Here is a 23,729-nt window from a genome sequence, read left to right on the forward strand (position 1 = left end):
ATAAAGATGGCTCTGGTGAACTCACATGGACAGTATCATGAGATTAATGATATACATATATAGCAGTTCCAAAAATTGAGTACTGTGGTTGTTTGTGGGAAACGCTTAAAAACCTCTTTTCCATACTGTTGGTAGAGATCGGGAGACGCTTGCGAGCGTTCTATTTGCTTACTTTAGGTAGAGCGCGAGAGACGCCTGCAAACATTGTACAGATGGGAATTGGGTGTTGCGGCTACTTGTGATTAGTATACTGAGGGTCGGGCGGCAGACTGCCAGAGTATAATTAGGGTCCTTTTCCATACTGTTGGTAGAGATCGGGAGACGCTTGCGGGCGTTCTATTTGCTTACTTTAGGTAGAGCGCGAGAGACGCCTGCAAACATTGTACAGATGGGAATTGGGTGTTGCGGCTACTTGTGATAAGTATACTGAGGGTCGGGCGTGAGACTGCCAGAGTATAATTAGGGAAGGGGTCGATGAACAAAACTGCCCGACAACAATGTTGTTTACCAACCAGCCTATGAAACATCATTTATTTTTTTATATTTATAATCCTTATTTGCACCCGAGGGTGCATAGGGCACTGCATCATATAATCTCAGTGTTATCTTGATCATTAACACATGAAGGAAAGGTGATCAGCCCTCCGCTTATTAAATAAATATTAGAGTGAAAAAAATCACCTATATTTATTTGACCCTTCCTGGGATTTGAATCCGAGACCTCCAGTACATGCTGGGCTACCCCCAGCATGCTGACAATGACACTACGGAGGCGGACAGGTCATTAGCTCTATATATACCCAGATTTCCATATAATTCTTCATCTGTGTTGAGATGTCAGACAAAATGCACGGATTGTTTTATTTTCCATATTTTTACAGAGTTTCTCAAATTCTTTTAATGATGGTTGCAGGTTCAACTCCCGCTCGGCTGGCGGCCGGCGGCCGGCGGCCCCCCGCGCCCCCCTCCCCTGCCGTGGAGCTCGCCATCAACTGCCTGACCAGCGAAATGGTGCGTAGCCCCTCACGTATCACGCAACCTGCGTAGTGCGTCATCATCTCACCCAGAATCTGGTCACGTCACATCCTACGTTCGTAACACAATTAGAAACTATTCAATCTGCCGGAATGATATAATATATGCTATATAAGGCAGCGCCCTCCGTAGTGTAATGGTCACCAGTTCGGCTACCGTTCTGGAGGTCCCGGGTTCGATTCCCAGAGGGGGGTCTAATAAATAAAAATGATTTTTTCACTCTAATATTTATTCAATATTACCCTGGACTGGTACCTGAAGCGGAGGGCTGATCACCTTTCCTTCGTGTGTTTATGATCAAGATAACACTGTGTTTATATGATGCAGTGCCCTATGCACCATTGGGGTGCGGATAAGGGTTTGAATGAATATAAGGCAGTGTTTTTGCAAACTTCTTCCGTTTAAGGTACACCTGCCAAATCAAGAAATATCAGAGGTACACCGAAGAAAAAATACAATGTTTATTTGACCGCCTTACACATACGAGCGTACGTGATAAGCGTCTTTTTCCGCACCATTGCTCTAACCCTGTGCCAAAAATATTTAATACGAGACAGAGAGAGGGAACGCGCTAACGAAAAAGTACATCAGTTTTGTCCTAAAAACACCTTTTATGGCAAAAAATAATTCACCTATGAATACAATAAACATTGTTTTCATAATTCTGTAGAAAAAGAGATGATTTTTGATTTAAAAACTAACTAACTAACCATCACGCCGCTTCCCCGCAGGGGTAGGCAGAGAAAATAGAGCACCACACCACTCTGTCCTTGCGAACATTCTTCGCCTCTTCCACGTTCATGCATCTCCTCATACATACCCGCCGATTGTTACGACTCCTAACCTGACCGCTTTCAAGTATTTGGCATACCTGATCGTGCCATGTTTTTCTCTGTCTTCCTCTGCTTCTTTTCCCACTGTGGCAACCCACTACCATGGCAACCCAAATCGAGTGAAATAACGAACACCCTACACGAAGCCCGCAACAAACGGAAACGAGCCCGTTACACTTCGCCGCCGCCCCTCACCTCGCCTCATAAATTTGATTTGAAGAAACAAAAATCCGCTCAATGATCTTTAAGCCTTGTATTATGTACACATAATAAGCATGGTAAAAAATAAATGCGACTCCCATCTAAAAAAACCATCACTTGACCCTACATTTATATACATACGGCAGATTGAATATGTTCTCATTGTGCTTACGAACGTACCCACCTAGATTGATTTGAATTAGGCACAATACGTATGTAGTTATCGCAGAATCGTAGAAATACAATACATATGTAGTTATCGTAAAGCCACAACTCATATACGGTAATCGCAGAATTGTAGAGACACAATACATATGCAGTTATTGCAGAATCGTAAAGACACAATACAAATGTAGTTATCGCAGAATCGTAAAGACACAATACATATGTAGTTTTCGTAGAGCCACAACACATGTACAGTAATTGCAGAATTGTAGAGACACAATACAAATGTATTTATCGCAGAATCGTACAGACGCAATACATATCGCTCACTCCTTTCAAGAACGTCATAAATAAAAAAATTGGATTTTTCAGGAGAGTTTTTAAAGTTAAAAATTTAATGCAATATATTAAAAATAAATATCAAGCCACTTATTAAACTTTTTACTGTGCAGCAAATCTTTTTAGGTAAAACCTGAAGGTTTTTTTTCCATTTGAAAAATATTTTGTATGCTTAAAAAACTAATTAAACACTACATTTTCTTCAAAATTCAAAAACAACACTTTCTGCCCTGTAGCGGGTAAATATTAAGTTAGAATATGCTTCTTTTGCTGGGATTTAGTACATTTTCTGGGCATTCCCAAAACATGCACAACTGTAAATTTACGATTTTTGATTTATGACGTTCTTGAAAGGAGTGAGCGATATGTAGTTATCGCATAATCATAGAGGCGCAATATATATGTAGTTATCGCAGAATCGTAGAGACAATACTTTTCTCTTAGGATACAATTTCCCCCCTTTTAATCTCTACATTAAAAAAATTTAATCCTATATATTTTTAATAACATTAAAAATCCCAATTTTGTGGCTAATTTGTTAGGTTCATTTCGCATACAGCTAACTGCACAGTGCATAGTCTAAATGTCGCTAACGTTCAAAGCTTTTTTGCTAACATTTCATGTTTTTTTTTTCAAATATTTTTGTTATATGTTTATTCTTGCTATATGAAATTTCCTATCTAATATATTAGGTTTGCTTATTTGACATATCGCTCACTCCTTTCAAGAACGTCATAATTCAAAAATCGTCAATTTTCAGCTGTGCATGTTTTCAGAATGCCCAGAAAATGTAATATTTCCCAGCAAAAGCGGCATATTTTTAACTTTATATTTACCCGCTACAGGGCAGAAAGTGTTGTTTTTGCATTTAGAAAAAAAGGTATTTTTTAATTATTTTTTTAAATATGCTCAATAATTTTCAAATGGAGAAATAACCTTCAGGTTTTACCTTAAAAGATCTGTTGCACAGTAAAAAGTACAATAAGTGGCTTGATATTTATTTTTTAATACATTGTATTAATTTTTTAAACTAAAAAACGTTCTCCTGAAAAATCAAGTTTTTTGATTTATGACGTTCTTGAAAGGAGTGAGCGATATATTTTTGTAGCTTAGGTATGTGAATTTGTTTGGCCATGTGGACAGAATGGTTTTTTTAAAATTTATTTATTAGTTGCCTTTGAAAATTCTCCTTACCTATAATGTATGTACAAGGATTTATAGCATATTTAGTTTGTATGTCTTAAAAATGACAGTGAGTGTGTATAGTTTATAATAAATTAATAAGGTTGTTCCCTAAAAACAATACAATAGACACAATGGATTCAATATCTTATATCAATCAAGATATGTCACAAAGCTCATTTATTCGTCTTATGTCTTGTCACCTTTTTAAATAAGACACCACTAAATCCCATAGATCTTTGTCATATCGCCTCGTCGATTTTTGTCAACTGCACACCTACTTTTGCACATTCCATTTCCAATTTAAATGTTTCTTTTTTTTGGACATACCCACACTAAATGAGGGACATCTTGTGATGACGTCTCATCACATTCACAAGTAGAATGATTAGAGCAGTATATATGGGAGAGTAGAGCCAAGAGTCTACATAGTATGTGTGACTAGAAGCTAGGACTGTATGCCAGGGTTAGGAATGGAAAAATCAGAAGGATTGTACGGCTGAGACAAGCATAGTTGGGATGATAGTCTCTAGGATGGTGTGGTCATGTGGAGAGAATGGCTAGAGCAGTGTACATATCGCTCACTCCTTTCAACAACGCCATCGTTTTTAAATCCATCGCCATCGAATATAATAAAATGTATTAAAAATAAATATCAAGCCACTTATTGAACTTTTCACTGTGCAACAGATCTTTTAAGGTAAAATCTGAAGGTTTTTTCTCCATTTGAAAAATATTAAGTATATTTAAAAAAATAATTAAACAATACCTTTTCTTCAAAATGCAAAAACAAAACTTTCTGCCCTGTAGCGGGTATATATTAAGTAAAAAATATTTTTAACTTTGCCGCTTTTGCTGAGACATTTTCTGGGCATTCCGAAAACATGCACAACTGAAAATTGTAAATTTTTGATATATCGCTCACTCCTTTCAAGAACGTCATAAATCAAAAATTGGTAATTTTCAGTTGTGCATGTTTTCGGAATGCCCAGAAAATGTACTATATCCCAGCAAAAGAGGCATATTTTAAACTTAATATTTACCCGCTGTAGGGCAGAATGTGGGGTTTTTGCATTTTGAAGAAAAGGTATTGTTTAATTATTTATTTAAATATACTAAATATTTTTCAAATGGAGAAAAAACCTTCAGGTTTTACCTAAAAAGATCTGTTGCTCAGTAAAAAGTTTAATAAGTGGCTTGATATTTATTTTTAATACTCTTTATTATATTTTTAAACTTTAAAAACATTCTCCTGAAAAATCAAGTGTTTTGATTTATGACGTTCTTGAAAGGAGTGAGCGACATATGTATGAAATAATTTAGCACAAAATCACATACCTTGATGTTTTACTGTTTGCCTTTTTAAATGGTGTTTTATATATATTTTTATTTTATTTATTTTTCTGTAGAAAATTTGAAAAACCCCTCACCGAGAAATCTTCTGTGCATCGAAGATAGACTTAAAATAAATCATATGTAACTTAGTCCAATTTTCATAGTGCAAAAATGGACACTGGAAATTTAAAAGACTTGGAAATTTAAATGACACTTTGATCGGTTTAAACTAAACAATAAAAAAAAATCAACTAAAAAATTCATATAATTTATATTTGAAGCACTAACTTTGTGATTTTCCATTTTATAATCAAAATGTAACTTTGTTTTAAAATCACTATAAATATTTTATTATAACTTAATTATAATGTCTACCGGTTTCCAAGCTAACCGCTTCTTTATCAAGACTAACTAATACTATAATTAAGTTATAATAAAATTATAATCAAGTTATAATAAAATCAAAAATAAAATCCGCCTCCGTAGTGTAATGGTGAGCATGCTCGGCTACCGTTCTGGAGGTCCCGGGTTCGATTCCCAGGGGGGTTTAATAAATATAAGTGATTTTTTCACTCTAATATTTACTCAATATTACACTGGACTGGTACCTGAAGTGGAGGGCTGATCACCTTTCCTTCATGTGTAAACGATCGAGATAACACTGCGTTTATATGAAGCAGTGCCCTATGCTCCATTGGGGTGCGGTAAGGGTTTTAATTATAATAAAATATTTATAATAATAAAAAACCCTTATCCGCACCCCAATGATGCATAGGGCACTGTGTCATATAAACGCAGTGTTATCTTGATCGTTTACACATGAAGGAAAGGTGATCAAGCCTCCGCTTCAAGTACCAGTCCATGGTAGTATTGAATAAATATTACAGTGAATAAATCACTTATATTTATTTTACCCCCCTTGGGAATCGAACCCGGGACCTCCAGAACGGTAGCCGAGCGTGCTGACCATTGCACTACGGAGGCGTACAAAACCCAAATGTGATAACAATATTTATAGTGATTTTAAAACAATGTTACATTTTGATTATGAACATAATTTTTGTTACAATTTGGCAATTCTTCTAAAAATGGATCTTTTGGTGACCTTGGCCGCTTTCTTAGCTGGCCGTATCTAGACCTAAGAGAAATGCTTTATACAAGCTGTCGGACTCTAGCTGTGAATCACATTTTTCTTCCTTTACCTAGTAATTTGTTTTCTATATGTTGCTTAGAGTCTTTTCGTTTTCCAGTGTCTATATTACTATATTATTACTTTAAAAATATTTACTTCATATATATATTAATTTTTTTTTTTCAAAAATTACAATAGGTGGCACAAAAGTAATCACTGCTGCAGTATACAAGCAGATTCAGGGTGGCGCTAAATAAATCATCCAATTTTGTTTTTGCAAAACTTTTTTACTAGATCAAAAAAAAAAGATTTTGAGCGTTCGAAATCTTTATTTGGACCTTTGCAATTTTTAGTGGGCAGTGCACAACGGAGTCCTGGTTCCAACTCTAATGTATGGAAGTGAAACATGGAGTTGGCAAAAGAAGGATGAAAGTAGACTGAATGCAGTCGAAATGCGATCTCTCAGAAGAATGTGTAACAAAACGATGTATGATAGATGTGCGAATAGTGAAATAAGGAAGGAATGCAAAGCTGAGATAAGCATTATCGATAAAATTAAGAAAGGTGTGTTGAGATGGTTTGGACATGTAGAACGAATGAGTGAGGAAAGAATGGTAAAACAAATTTATGAGGCGAATGTTAGCGGGAAAAGAAGCAGAGGAAAACCGAGAAAAACATGGCACGATCAGGTATGCCAAATACTTGAAAGTGGTCAGGTTAGGAGTCGTAACAATCGGCGGGTATGTATGAGGAGATGCATGAACGTGGAAGAGGCGAAGAATGTTTGCAAGGACAGAGTGGTGTGGCGCTCTATTCTCTCTGCCTACCCCTGCGGGGAAACGGCGTGATGGTTAGTTAGTTAGTTAGTTTTTAGCAATTTTTACTGTCACGCGGAAGAGACGATATCCGTCAAGTGTCTGCTGCCAGTGTTGATATGCATTTGTGCCCATTTTTGATCTGTTTGTATATACTGCTACTGTCTAGTTCACAAATGGCTCACTCCTTTCAAGAACGTCATAAATCAAAAAACTTGATTTTTCAGGAGAACGTTTTTAAAGTTTAAAAATATAATACAATGTTGTAAAAATAAATATCAAGCCACTTACTGAACTTTTTACTGTGCAACAGATCTTTTTAGGTAAAACCCGAATGTTTTATCTCCATTTGAAAAATATTTAGTGTATTTAAAAATACAATTAAACAATACCTTTTCTTCAAAATGCAAAAACAACACTTTCTGCCCTGTAGCGGGTATATATTAAGTTAAAAATATGCCGCTTTTGCTGGGATATAGTACATTTTCTGGGCATTCCAAAAACATGCACAACTGAAAATTGACAATTTTTGATTTATGACGTTCTTGAAAAGAGTGAGCGAAATGTCAAATGTGATTGAAGTATGACGCCGTTTGCAAAAATTATAACGTCTTCCGATAGGGTGATAAATTTTGCGCCACCCTGTATGTATATCATAAAAGACCGTTAATTCAAAATTACAGTGACCAAAATTTTAAATGAAAAAAAAAAGTTTTTTTAATATATTTATGTATTTATTTGCTTACAATATTAATATGAACCGTTACATCATAATTGTAAATGGTATAACACGTCTGTTTGATTTTTGTAGCTTAGTGGTTACCGTAGTCATACAGGAGAATGTGACCAAGTACATTTTTTACAAAAACGTGATCATTGACTATTTGATATCTTACTAGCTTAATATTGCCCTGAAAAACATCCCGAATGATTTTAAACTTGGAAGTATAATATATTGACTTGTTAAAAATGACTAACTGCATTGGTGTTTATTTTGTTGCCGAGCAAAAGTGACTTAAATGGCCATCCTGAACATTTTACGTTTTGTTAGTTGGTCACTTTCTCCTGTACGACTACGATATATGATTTTTTTTAACACGTTGAACGTAATGTGAGTAGAATATTTATGATTTATATTTGAAGCACTAACTTTGTGATTTTCCATTATATAATTAAAATGTAACTTTGTTTTAAAATCACTATAAATATTTTAATAATAATAATAAAACCCTTACCCGCGCCCCAATGGTGCATAGGGCACTGCGTCATATAAACACAGTGTTATCTTGATTGTTTACACATGAAGGAAAGGTGATCAGCCCTCCGCTTCAGGTACCAGTCCAGGGTAATATTGAATAAATATGACAGTGAAAAAAATCACTTATATTTATTTTACCCCCCTTGGGAATCGAATCCGGGACCTCCAGAACGGTAGCGGAGCGTGCTGACCATTACACTACGGAGGCGGACAAATATAATTAAGTTATTACAAATATTTTATAATAACTTAATTATAATGTCTACCGGTTAGCTTGGAAACCGGTAGACATTATAATTAAGTTATGACAAAATATTTATAGTGACTTTCAAAACAAAGTTACATTTTAATTATAAAATAAAATATTTTTAATGATTTTAAAACAAAGTTACATTTAGATCATATCAAATTACGGTTTTTGAAAATTCACACTGTCATTTGAATTAACGTGGCTTTATTCTGTTTCGAAATATGTACCAAAATGTATAAATTATTTTGTTTAATTTTTATTTGCACATGAAATTGTGTCAATTGTCAATTAACAGAGTTACTTAAATGGATTTTTCTCATATATCGTCCCCACTGAGGTAAGAGTCAATAATTGAGCATCATTTTGATTGTGTCCAAATACTTGTTTATAAATCTGGATTATCTCCGACTGGGAGTTATTTTTTGTACATATATATTTTTTTTAAATAAAAGAGAAATATTTGTGTTTTTATCAATTACACAAATATTTCAATTTTATACTATTTCTGTGAGCCTATGCGGCTCATTATTAGAAATAGGTATCAAATTGTGGTAGAGTCGGTTCGAACCGAGAAACTCTGGCTCAAGAGTCCGCGACACTAACCACGGGACCATCTCAACATATCGCTCACTCCTTTCAAGAACGTCATAAATAAAAAACTTGATTTTTCAGGAGAACGTTTTTAAAGTTTGAAAATATAACACAATGTATTAAAAATAAAATTCAAGTCACTTATTGAACTATTTACTATGCAACGGATCTTTTTAGGTAAAACCTGAAGGTTTTTTCTGCATTTAAAAAATAATTAGTTTATTTAAAAAAATAATTACACAATACCTTTTCCTCAAAATGTAAAAACAACATTTTCTGCCCTGTAGCGGGTAAATATAAAGTTGAAAATATGCCTCTTTTACTGGGATAAAGTACATTTTCTGGGCATTCCGAAAACACGTACAGCTGAAAATTTACGATTTTTGATTTATGACGTTCTTGAAAGGAGTGAGCGATATGCCGATGAAGAAGAATATGGAATTTATAGATTTGGCGTTTAATTTGTAGAACTCCATTTTAATTTATGTATTAATTTTAAATTAAACATAGATATTTTATTATTAATAAACACATAAAAATTAATATTGTGACAATTGTTTCGCCTAGTTATGGCATTTTCAAACGAATCACTCGTGTTTAGGGTCGATATCGATGACTCTTGCCTCAGTGGGACGACATTTAGTTTAGTAGTTCTATATTATATGTAAAACCAAAAATAGTTTTATTTAGAAAATAATTGTAGCTGTATTTTATTTTTTATTAGTAAAATTCCTCGTCACAAATGTTTGAAAAGATGTCTTCCTTAAAAAAAACAATCATTGATTATTTTTTTTAAAATTACCAAACAAAAATATAATTTCATATTAAAATGCAACGTTGTGTCGAAATTTCAAGGCAGTTACTGAACAACTTTAGGAGATTAAGATTTTGAACAAATAAACGTATACATTTTTGTTTACATAGAAGACTTTGACATTGTAAAATCGGTCATCAATCATATTCTTAGTTATGTCCAGCTTTTTTCAATGTAGTTGGAAAAAGGAGCAAAGGATATCCGAGAAAAACTTGGCACCATCGGGTGTGTCAAATACTTGAAAGCGGTCAAGTCACGAGTTGAAATAATCGGAGGGTATGTATGAGGAGAAGCATGCATGTGGAAGAGGCGAATAACGTTTACAAAGACAGAGTGGTGTGGCGTTCTATTCTCTCTGCCTACCCCTGCAGGGAAGCGGCGTGATGGTTAGTTAGTAAAGGCAAAGGGGTATATCTGTCTCGGACCAAATTTTACATAAGAGCAAAAACAAACTTGCAAAAACAAACTTGTATTTTGCGGGGATGCGTCGTGACGGTTAGTCAAATAATGTAAGGTTATCTAGACCGCGTAGTTAAAGTGTCAACTTCCAAATGGAATCGGCCCGCGTTTAAATTAAAAAATTTGACCCGAATATTTTTTTTTTCGTTTTAAGTTTTGTGTTTTTTTTTTTAAAACTTCCTGCCGTTTTGCATTTCCATTAGAAAAAAATGACAAAAATCTATGAAATATAATCTTTGACTTTTATTTGTTTGGTAATTTTTTTGGTAAAAGTGGTAAAAATATTTCATGATGTTTTTTTTCTTTGATATTCTTGCATTCCCATATCGGACGCTGCTACTGGATTCTGAATTGAATTATTTGAATTGAATTTAAAATGTCAATTTTAATTTAATTAAAAAAAAATAAAATGTATTTTTGTATATTGGATATTAATCGTGTGATATTATTTTTAAAATATTTATTTTTATAATAATATAATATTTTTTTTAATGTATATTTTTTAAATAAAATATTATGATAATTATATATTCAAATAAAAAATATTTACTAAAATTTAATAACAAATTAAATATACATATATATATATATATATATATATATATATATATATATATATATATATATATATATATATATTTCATGAATATTAAATTGCATTTCGTATACATACCTCAAATTACATTTGTTAAATTTCACTTTGCATTTATTGAATCTCGATTTGTTTTGCGTGAATCTTAATTTGTATTTCATGGATTTCAAATTGTATTTTCGTGAATCCTATTTACCGAAATGTGTTTAATCTTCATAAAACTCATTTCATTAATATTATAATGTATTTTAAATTCGTAAAGCGCATTTCATGATTTTTTTAACGTATTTCGTGCACTATTTACGAATGAATATTGATTTGCATTTTGTGAATCTTAATTCGAATTTCATGAATCTGATGAATCTTATTTGCATTTCATGAACCCTAATTTGCATTTGATGAATTTTAATTTTAATTTCATGAATCTTAATTTTCATTTCATGAAACTTCATTTACATTTTGTGAATATTAATTTCCACTTCACGAATCTTAATTTGCATTTCGTAAATCTTAATTTATATTTCGTGAATCTTATTTGCATTTCACGAATCTTATTTGCATTTCACGAATCTTATTTGCATTTCATGAATCTTGATTAAAATTTTATGAATCTTAATTTACATTTCGTGAATATTGATTTGCATTTCACAAATCTTTATTGCATTTCATGTTTCTTAATTTACAATTCGTGAATCTTAATTTGCATTTTGTGAATCTTATTTGCATTTCATATATCTTAATTTGCATTTCACGAATCTTATTTACATTTCACGAATCCTATTTGCATTTCATGAATGTTATTTGAATTTCGTTAAATTGTTAAAAAAATTAGCAAAGCTTAAAAAACCGAGTTGATTATGATTATGAATGATCCACAGATTTGAGATGAACGATTTTTTTGAAAAGCTTGTTGAAAAAATGAATGCATTCAAAGTGCGTATGGCCATTTGTATTTTTGTCTATGGCAATAAAAAGGCAAGACTCGTTTTCTTTTGTCTGTGGCGCGAAAAATTCAAAATAATCGCCGTAGATACGATTTTAGAATAGAATTTGTATTCCTCGTTTGAATTTTTCGACGTCCACGGATGAAATGTTCAATTTTTTTATTCAAAATGTTGCCATTGTAAAAAAATGTTAAAATTCGTGTGTCGCTTAGTTAAATATACAGGGTAATTTCACAAAGCACTTCTAATGCATATAAATAAAATTGATAGAATTACGTTTAAAAAATTGGAATAAGACACGCAATGCTAAAGATTGTTCATGGCAGACAGCATGCTGCTTGACAACCGCAGTAAAGGTATCAATGAATAATTTTATCAAAAATACTAAATAACTCAAAAACCCATAAAAATTAACGTTTGCAGCAAAAGTGAAATCACCCTGTATATTCTCATATAGTATATCACTAATGGAACTGTATTTACGCTTTTTAGTAGAATTCCATACATTTAGCTGGATTTGTATATAACGTGTAACCAAATCGTACATTGTAAGCGAGTTGTTCAAATTGTAACATTAATTATAATCGTGTATAATGTTATTTAATTTATTTTATGATTCGTGGCATTACACTTCCAACTACAATGCCGTATAACTAGTATTTATACAACTTTGTTATAAAATCACCATATATCTTATTATAAATTAATTGTAACGACAGCCGGATTCGAAACCAACAGATTGTTCCCTAAGATTAATTAATACATACATTACAATTCCAACTACAATGCTGAATGACTGGTATTTATACAACTTTGTTACAAAATCTTTTTATAACTTAATTCTAACGGCGACCGGATTCGAAGCGAACAGCTTCTTCCCCATGATTAATTAATATGTACATTACAATTCTAACTACAATGCCGTATAACAAGTATTTATAAAACTTTGTTACAAAATCTTTTTATAACTTAATTCTAACGGCGACCGGATTCAAAACGAACAGCTTCTTCCCCAAGATTAATTGATATGTTACAATTCAATTCCAACTACAATGCCGTATAACGAGTATTTATAAAACTTTGTTACAAAATCTTTTTATAACTTAATTCTAACGGCGACCGGATTCGAAACGAACAGCTTCTTCCCCAAGATTAATTAATATGTACATTACAATTCCAACTACAATGCTGTATAACTGGTATTTATACAACTTTGTTATAAAATCAACATATATTTTATTATAACTTAATTTAAACGGTAGCCGGTTTCGAAGCCAGATTTTTACTAGTTTTACGTGATAATTTAAATTAATTTGAATTTTTAAATGTTTGAAAATACGGCCTTTTTTATTTATTATTTATTCCTGAGTAATCAAGATATTACTTGAACTGAAATGGCTTTGAAAAGTCAGTATTAGTGAAATGGTTAGGAATGGTCGAGGAATGAATTGATTACGAAGCATTGTATTTGGAATTAAATGGAAAATTTTGTAAATCGTATGTATTTTTTACGATCAATGTTTTCTTTCGTGTAAAATAAACACCAAACTGATAAAAATATTAGGTTATAAAGTTCAATATATCTCTACTGATAAATAATATATCTATGAACATATTTTATTAATACGATTATGTATTACCGATTGTCACAATTGTTTACAACATTTTGAGTGTGTCCAAATACTTGTTCACAAAATCTGGATTATCTCCAATTATAGGAGTTATTTTCATATTATTTTTTAACATCTCATCAAAGATTAAGAAGAATATGGAAATCTGGGCATTTACGGGGCTGACGACCGTCATAGGCTGGTTTAAGTGATCACTTTACACACGTGTAACATTCACCAATTCTACCCATTATTGACAACCACACTACTCACATTCTTGGAAGTTCTATATATATGAACCAATTATCATTCTACCCATTATTGACATCTATCTATATAGATGTCTCTAGTGAAGTTCTAGTGATTCAAGAACAAGGTTTCTAAATTGGTTCATATATATAAAACTTCCAAGAATTTGAATAGTGTGGTTGTGCAAGGCTACCACTAGATATCGCACACATCGCATTGAGAGACGTCAGATAAAAAAGATGGTATAATTTATATTTGAAGCACTAACTTTGTGATTTCCCATTTTATAATTAAAATGTAACTTTGTTTCAAAATCACTATAAATATTTTATTATAACTTAATTATAATGTCTACCGGTTTCCAAGCTAACCGCTTCTTTATCAAGACTGGTTAATACTAAAATAGTATTAATCAGTCTTGATAAAGAAGCGGTTAGCTTAGTACATTATAATTAAGTTATAATAAAATATTTATAGTGATTTTGAAACAAAGTTACATTTTAATTATAAAAAAGATGGTTTTTGGTGAAGGAGTGTATTATATAAGATTGTTATAGAATAAACTTATATTGTCGGTAATACATAATTATATTAATAAAATATGTTCTTAGATATTTTATTTACATATATATATATATATATATATATATATATATATATATATATATATATATATATATATATATATATATATATATATATATATATATATATATATATATATATATATATATATATATATATATATATATATATATATATATATATATATATATATATATATATATATATATATATATATATATATATATATATATATATATATATATATATATATATATATATATATATATATATATATATATATATATATATATATATATATATATATATATATATATATATATATATATATATATATATATATATATATATATATATATATATATATATATATATATATATATATATATATATATATATATATATATATATATATATATATATATATATATATATATATATATATATATATATATATATATATATATATATATATATATATATATATATATATATATATATATATATATATATATATATATATATATATATATATATATATATATATATATATATATATATATATATATATATATATATATATATATATATATATATATATATATATATATATATATATATATATATATATATATATATATATATATATATATATATATATATATATATATATATATATATATATATATATATATATATATATATATATATATATATATATATATATATATATATATATATATATATATATATATATATATATATATATATATATATATATATATATATATATATATATATATATATATATATATATATATATATATATATATATATATATATATATATATATATATATATATATATATATATATATATATATATATATATATATATATATATATATATATATATATATATATATATATATATATATATATATATATATATATATATATATATATATATATATATATATATATATATATATATATATAAATGTAGTGTAATTTTACCTTATGCAATATAACCCATTTCATATCACGATTTCTCATAATCGATCATTTTCAATAATTTAATTAAAAAAAATTAATATAAAAAAATTGTAATCAATTGAGGTCTTCCCATTTGTAAGTAATTGCATACATTTTTTCGATTTAAAAAAAAAAATGTATTTTTAAGTTAAATTACCAGTGTATTTTCAGTAATAAAAATAAATGTCTATATTGTCTTCGATGTGTCTCAAGATGTTTCAAGGTTTTTTCCTTCCTCTGTACGCGCCAAATGGTGCATAGGGCACTGCATTGATATTGATTAAATTCAAGACTGCTGTCATGGTCTGTTCTTAATAAAAAATATAAAGTGTAAAAAATATTGTATAACGTTTTTGAACCTTTGAAATTGTTAAATCTGCGTACACTTTGAAAAAACATGTGTACGCAATTTTCAGCTTTATTTGTATCATAAATAATGGTCAAAATCGTGTGCACACCGATGTTTAACTGTTTATTTTTCTTGTAACGTTTTCATACGATTTTGACCCTTATTACAGGTGTTTTTAAAACAGTTTTTCGACGTTTATCCATGATGTTTTGTAAATTCATATCATTATCTACATTGACCCTTTTCTTTGTAGAATAAAATAACAACTATACACTTTTTTCCATGCAACATTGACCCTTATTTAAAAAAAGAAACATTAAAACATTAATTTGATACCTATTTCTAATAATGAGCCGCTTAGGCTCACAGAAATAGTATGAAATTGAAATATTTGTGCAAATAATAAAAACGCAAATATTTCTATTTTAAAAAAAAAAATAGATGGATTATTGCAAAAAAAATGTGTGTAATACAAACATACTTACGTTTTATTTATTATCGTTGTATTTTTTCATGTGATTTCGACTTGAAAAAAATACATGAAACACACCAATATCTTATTTTTTATGGATATCATCTACAAGGGTCAAAATTATTTGTGTCAAACGTACATTTATTTATTTTCTTTGTATTTTTCCACGCGATTTTGACCCTTATTCAAAAACTCACGAAACACGCTAATATCTTATTTTTGCGTGGATACTGTCAACATGGGTCAAAATTGTGTGTAACTCAAACATTTTATTTATTTTCTTTGTATTTTTCCATACGATTTTGACCATTATTCTAAAACTTATGAAACACTCTAATATTTTATTTGTTGTGGATACTGTCAAGATGGGTCAAAATTGTGTGTAACATAAACACACTCACATTTTATTTATTTTCTTTGTATTTTTTCATACGATTTTGACCCTTATTCAAAAACTCACGAAACAAGTTTATATGTGTTTTTATGGGTACACTCAATATGAGTCAAATTTGTGTGTCACACAAACATTTTGACTTTTTATTTATTTTCTTTGTATTTTTCATTCGATTTTGACCCTTATTACGTGTTACATAAAATAAACTAATATATTTCTTAAGCAATTTGGCTTTTATCTATATTGTTAGTACTCTCATATTAATGTTGACTTTTTTCTCGTTTTCTTTGTTTTTCTTTACGGGATTTTGACCCTTATTGCGGCCGTTTTCAAAGCGCTTGAAACATCTTTTGCATACGTATCTGAACCCCATTTTTTATAATGCTTGCTTAGTGTTGATGCTTGTCTAGTATTGTTGGACAATGTTATTAAAAATAATAAATAAATAAAACATATTGTTGTCATACGATATTATACCTTAAGATCACGTGCCAGAAATGTTATTATACTATAAAATAAGTCTACTATAAAAATACAAAAAAAAAACAAAAAAACAAAAAAAAACACTTTGAAACACTCGTAAATTTACAAATATTTTTATTTTATTTGAAAAATTTTTAAAAATTTATTATGGATTTATGTTTTTTTTGTAGTACTTTTGTTTTTATATATATTCCGGTTTTGGGTCAGTGCCTGTCCGATAGGCTTCTGTGAGTGCCTAGATCTATTGTGACGGAACCCCAAGTTATATCTCGCCATGTTTCATATAAATGCGGCTACTAAGTTAACTTGTGATGTGTTTAAAATTTATCAGAGGGAAGGGAACTTTTGCAAGAGTCCATGCGGAAACGCGTTTATTTTACGACTTAACCGCGTGGATATAGCACTATACGATACCGTCCATCTGTGATCACACATATCGCTCACTCCTTTTAACAACGTCATAAGTATATAAAAAAACTTGATTTTTCAGGAGATCGTTTTTAAAGTTTAAAAATATAATACAATGTATTTAAAATAAATATCAAGCCACTTATTGAACTTTTTACTGTGCAACAGATCGTTTTAGGTAAAACCTGAATGTATTTTCTCCATTTGAAAAATATATTTAAAAAAATAATTAAACAATACATTTTCTTCAAAATGCAAAAACAACACTTTCTGCCCTGTAGCGGGTAAATATTTAGTTAATAATATGCCGCTTTTGTTGGGATATAGTACATTTTCTGGGTATTCCGAAAACATGCACAACTGAAAATTGACGATTTTTGATATATGACGTTGTTGAAAGGAGAGAGCGATATGAACAGTAGCCTCTCAGTTGGCCAACCTTAATCCATTTTAAATGATTCATTAAATTCTGAAAGAGTGTTTTAAAAATGTTAATAAAAATCTCCCTTTAAAAATATATTATGTAATAAAAAAATATTTAGGTTAAATTGTAAATCTCCATTTATATTATATAATTTTTAAATCAATGCTACTGTAAAAATTAAATTATTTATTTATTCGGCATCAATTTGGTGCAATAACATGAAGAATACTTTTTGAGTTTATTAATGTAAACACGACTACTTTCGAGGACTACAAATGTTCTCATTAACAGCTGAAAATACAAAACACGGTTAGTTTCGAAAACTACGCATGTTCTCATTAACAGGTAAAAATACAATACGCGACTAGTTTCGAAAACTACACATTTTCTCATTAACATGTGAAAATACAATACACGACTAGTTTCGAAAACTACGCATGTTCTCATTAACAGGTGAAAATACAATTGTAATATCTGTAGTTTTCGAAAAAAGTCGTATTTGCATTAATAAACTAAAAAAAATGGTGTTTTATTTATTTATTTAAATGAAATATTAAAAAATCAGTATAATATTTTGTAATTTTTTTCGTATTGTTAGTTTTTAAAGGGAGATTTTTAAAAGCTTAATTACAAACTTAAAAAAAAAATTCGATGTGTATTTTTTGATATTTGTAAATTTATTTATTTCATATCTTGTTTATTTTGTATCTACGGGAAAAATTGCTTTTTGAATAGACTTCTTACTCTTCGATCGGCTACAACTGCTATGTGTTTGGCGAGCGTGCCTTTGCCGTTGCGGGAAGGATGGCGTGGAATTCTCTTCCGCCAGTAATTAGAAACAGTGAGAGCGCAATGATCATTAGAAAAAAAGAACTGAAAACGCATTTGTTTACTAAATCATTTCCACTATCTCCTTTTCCCCAATTCTATCACCGTGAAGCGCCCTTGAGGTGGTATTTTACAGAAATGGAGAAATCAAATTATACCAATTTATTGTTAATATTAAATAAATAATTACGTTTATTTCGACCCTCCTGGGAATCGAACCCCGGACCTCCATCACGGTGGCCAAACGCGCTAACGACTGCGCGCTACGGGGGCGAAAAATTTAATAACTCTATCCAATAAAAGTTTACATGGTCTCCATACAATTCCGAAATGGCAATAAATTGAATTAAAATTTTAGTTTTTTTTTTTAAATTAGTATTTTTTTAATTAGTTTTTCTTATGTTAATTATATATATATTTTTGATGTTGGCGTTTCTCTATTAAAAAAGATAACTAACCATCACGCCGTTTCCCCGCAGGGTAGGCAGAGAGAATAGAACGCCACACCGCTCTGTCTTTGCAAACAATTTTCGCCTCTTCCGCATTTATGCATCTCCTCATACAAATCCCCATTAAAAAAAATATTTTGAAAAATCATATTTTTATGATTTTTTAATATTTTTTTATATAAATATGTTTTATTTACAGTTTTGAGATGTAACTATGGCATTTTTCTCGCAGATACAAGGTTTATGATGTAATTAGTGTGTAAATCTAGTATGTAACGTGTGTAATTGTAATAAAATACTTACTGTAAATTGTATTTATCGGAATTTAAAATAATATCGTGTTGTTTCATTATATTTAAAAAAAGTTATTAAATCATTATCAAAATATGACGTTTTTTATTTTTTCTTGGATGTTTTTCGCAGATACAGTGAATCTATAGTTATTTCACCTCTAGTGGTTATATTGGCTAACTACATATAAATCAGAGGTAAAATAAACATTAACATAAATATGTTTAAATATGTGTAGTATAAATATGTATAAAGTAAAATAAATATGAACGGAAATAAAATAAATATGAATATAAATAAATCAGAGGTATTATAAATATGAACATAAATATGTTTAAATATGTTTAGTATAAATATGTATAAAGTAAAATAAATATGAACGTAAATAAAATAAATATGAATATAAATAAATCAGAGGTATTATAAATATGAACATAAATATGTTTAAATATGTTTAGTATAAATATGTATAAAGTAAAATAAATATGAACGTAAATAAAATAAATATGAATATAAATAAATCAGAGGTATTATAAATATGAACATAAATATGTTTAAATATGTTTAGTATAAATATGTATAAAGTAAAATAAATATGAACGTAAATAAAATAAATATGAATATAAATAAATCAGAGGTATTATAAATATGAACATAAATATGTTTAAATATGTTTAGTATAAATATGTATAAAGTAAAATAAATATGAACGTAAATAAAATAAACATGAATATAAATAAATCAGAGGTAAAATAAATATGAACATAAATATGTTTAAATATGTATAGTATAATTTTAATTTTAATTTTAGTGCTTTCACACATCATGGTTAGATTAACGGAGAGAACATCATAGTCTAAGCTTAACTCGAAGGTGCACAGTTCACACCCGCGCTGTGCCAGGCGTGTTTCTCGCAAGGTATCGGACCCTCCCAAATATAAATATAGTATAAATATGTATAAAGTAAAATAAATATGAACGTAAATAAAATAAATATGAATATAAATAAATCAGAGGTAAAATAAATATGAACGGACAGTGCTTTGTGCCACATTTTATAAACTATATAAAATAAAACAACTTTGTATTTAACCACTTTTTTTATTTGGTACATTTTTTTCTGCAACCGGTTTCGACAAGAACCTTGTCAGAATCAGGGTTAAATATGTACTAATCCTAAAACATAGGAATTGGAAAAATATTAAAAATGGTGCTTTTACTTAAATTCAATTGATTATCAATTAAATTTAAATTTTGTTTATATCGCTTTTTTAATTTCTTACAATCTCAACGTTTTTTTATTTTACACGATTTTTTTAAATGATAATAATTTTTATTGTGATTTGACGAAGACATTGGTGCAATACTTACGTTTTATTTTAAAATTTATACGGTGTTTGAAAATGTTACTTGTCACAATAGAATTTTGAGAAGTGGTATTTACCGGGTAAAATTTAAATGAAATATTAATAAAATTCCATTTTTAGTCCGCTACACTGACCACGGGACCACAACCAGATTTATATGAATATTACTTACAAAATTGGAACTCTCCATTAAAGATATTTAAAAAAATCAAACGTTTTAATATCTTAAGAATTTTCACTATATAAAAAAAAATTAAAATCAAGTTTACAGTTTCGTACAGATATTTTATTCTTTACTTTGTACATTCCTTATGTCTCTGTTTTCAGTCGGAAAATGCATTTTTTTGGTGTTGGTACTGTCCGATGCCATCGAATATTTGTACGATATGTATATTTTTTCTGGAAATTGGTTTTATGTGAATCTTTCTGTTATCCGCACGGGTTGGGAGAGAGGATAGAACACCATATTTTCATCTTAAGCTTGCTGCACCGCTTCTTCATACTGCATAACATTTATTTTACTGTTTTTAAGTTTTAGGTGAGTATAATCAATAAAAATTCAGAAATTTCTTGCTTAAAACAGTTTGCTTAAAAATTCTGATTTTCCATATATGTTACATTTTACGGTACGTCTTGACGACATTGCCCTTTCTAATAAATCTATTATTGTTTTGGACGAAATATTTCGTCACAAAAAAATTACGAAATTGTACGTCATTTAGTATAATTGATTTCTGTGTATGACGACATACTATATTATACTACAAATTTTGTATATTACCAAATTATTTATCAATTATGAAATGCGATTGTTTTATGAAGACAAATTTCGTCATAAATAGAATTTGACGACATATTTCGTCATGAAATAACTGTACATGACGTATTTTTTCGTCATCTCCAGTAAATTTTAAAATGTTAATGTTAACATAACGAAATATTTCATCATACTTAAATATATCGTTCTTGACGTAATTATTCGTCATTTCCAATTACTATTTTTGTATGACGTTGTTTGACATGACGTCTTTGTTCGTTATTTCCAATTAATTTTACAATGTTATTTGTGTTACGAAATATTTCATCCTAAATAAGTATTATTCTTGACGTAATTATTCGTCATTTTCAATATTTATTTTTGTATGACGTTGTTTGACATGACGTCTTTGTTCGTTATTTCCAATACATTTTAAAATGTTATTTATATAACTAAATACATAATCATAAATAAATATTGTTCTTGACGTAATTATTCGTCATTTCCAATAACTCAATTTTAATTTGACGTGATTTTTCGTCCTCAACAATAATACTGCTTTTGTGCATGTCGACACGTCTTACCATATTCTGACATCGTTTTTTTTATTCTTTTTTAAATAATAATAATTTATTTTTTAATCATTAACGATAATTCACCTTTAAATCTTTCATTTGGTTAATTTTTTTCCTTCATACTTAAAATTTACATTAATTAACATTTCCAATTATTTATTTAATGTATCCATCTGTAAGTGACGTCAACGTTACTTCCTTCTTCTAACCCTTATCCGCATCCAATGGTGCATAGGGCACTGGATCGTTTTGACGCAGTGTTATCTTGATCGTCACTAACACGAATGCAAGGTGATCACTCCTGCGCTTGAGGGACCAGTCCAGGGTAATATTAAATTAATATTAGAGTATGAAAATCACCAATAATTATTTTTAGCCCTCCCTGGGAATCGAACTCGGGACCTCCAGCACGCTAGCTTGAAACGCTAACCATTACACCGCGGCGACGGACGCGGACATTCACTTGTCAATATTATTTTTTTTTAAATCATTGCAGCTATATAAGGACCATCAGTTCATTCAATCTTCACATTCGTTTGAAAATGCCATAACTAGGCGAAACAATTGTCACAAAATTAATTTGTACTGTTTTTTTTTAAACAATAAAATATCACTTAGTAGACTCAAGAAAATCAGTGTTTTATGTTGTGTGTAACATTTAATGCATTTAAAAAATATATTTTTAATTTTCATGACGATATTTTACGTCAAAATATAACCCCTACTTGAAAACACAGTTAGATTTCTGCTCATTACACAATTAAATATAAACGTTTTTTTTATTAAGGTCCTGAATTACGACTGTGTAAATCAAAAGCAGCTACATTAACAATACATTGGAGCCTCTTATAACGAGTAATTCGCATAACGAGCAAAAACATGTGAAAAAGTATCTCCCTTAACGAGCGACATTTCGCATGGCGAGTTACAGGGAAAAGTCCCTTTTTCACGACATTCACTCGCCGCGACTTCTGCGCCAGTCAAAACATTAATGTTTCGTTTAACGAGTGTTTCGCTTAACGAGTAAGATTCTGGAACGAATTATGCTCATTACGAGTGGTTCCACTGCATATGTACAAAAATAAAATGCATGTTTTTTTACCAAATGTTTTTTTTTCAGACACATCTATAGGATAATTAAAATATAAGGGCTCGAAGTTCTTGGTGGAAAACTGGAGTTTTTCAAGTGAAATGTATTAAAAAAAACACAAAAGTGCATAGGGCACTGATAAACTACATTAAAAATAATTCGAAGGCTCAGAATTGCTTGAAAAAAACGGGTGTATTTACAATTTTATAACATGAATCAGCATTTAAAAACAACACATTCATGTTATCAATTTCTGTTTAATTGGTAAATACATACTGAAAATTTATTATGACACGTGTTTCGATCCATTCCGCATCGTTTTCAAACACCGTATGCATTAAAAATAATGCGGAATGCATCGAAACGCGTGTGACAATAGATTTTAAGAAATAGTGGTATTTACTAAGTAAAACTTGAAT

At 29.4% G+C, this 23,729-nt stretch overlaps 1 protein-coding gene across 9 annotated transcripts in view; it reads left to right on the forward strand.

The window, feature by feature from the left end:
• Positions 1–23,407, forward strand: part of PIP5K59B (Phosphatidylinositol 4-phosphate 5-kinase 59B) — an 89,873-nt gene extending 66,466 nt beyond the window's left edge. For 4 of the 9 annotated variants that reach the window (XM_088271130.1, XM_088271128.1, XM_088271131.1 and 1 more), the window contains 2 exons: positions 914–1,011; positions 11,834–11,990. In XM_088271130.1, coding sequence (XP_088127256.1) covers positions 914–1,011; positions 11,834–11,872 — 137 coding nt within the window. In that variant the 3' untranslated portion in view covers positions 11,873–11,990. Of the gene's footprint in view, positions 1–913; positions 1,012–5,164; positions 5,338–11,833; positions 12,356–23,340 lie in introns of those variants that run through there. The other 5 variants (XM_088271124.1, XM_088271126.1, XM_088271132.1 and 2 more) reach the window with 3 other exon arrangements.
• Positions 23,408–23,729: the final 322 nt, after the last annotated feature.

The sequence above is a fragment of the Brachycentrus maculatus genome, unplaced genomic scaffold (genome assembly GCF_059751285.1).
Source record: "Brachycentrus maculatus isolate JH-2025_06_01 unplaced genomic scaffold, ASM5975128v1 h1tg000420l, whole genome shotgun sequence".
Taxonomy (NCBI): domain Eukaryota; kingdom Metazoa; phylum Arthropoda; class Insecta; order Trichoptera; family Brachycentridae; genus Brachycentrus; species Brachycentrus maculatus.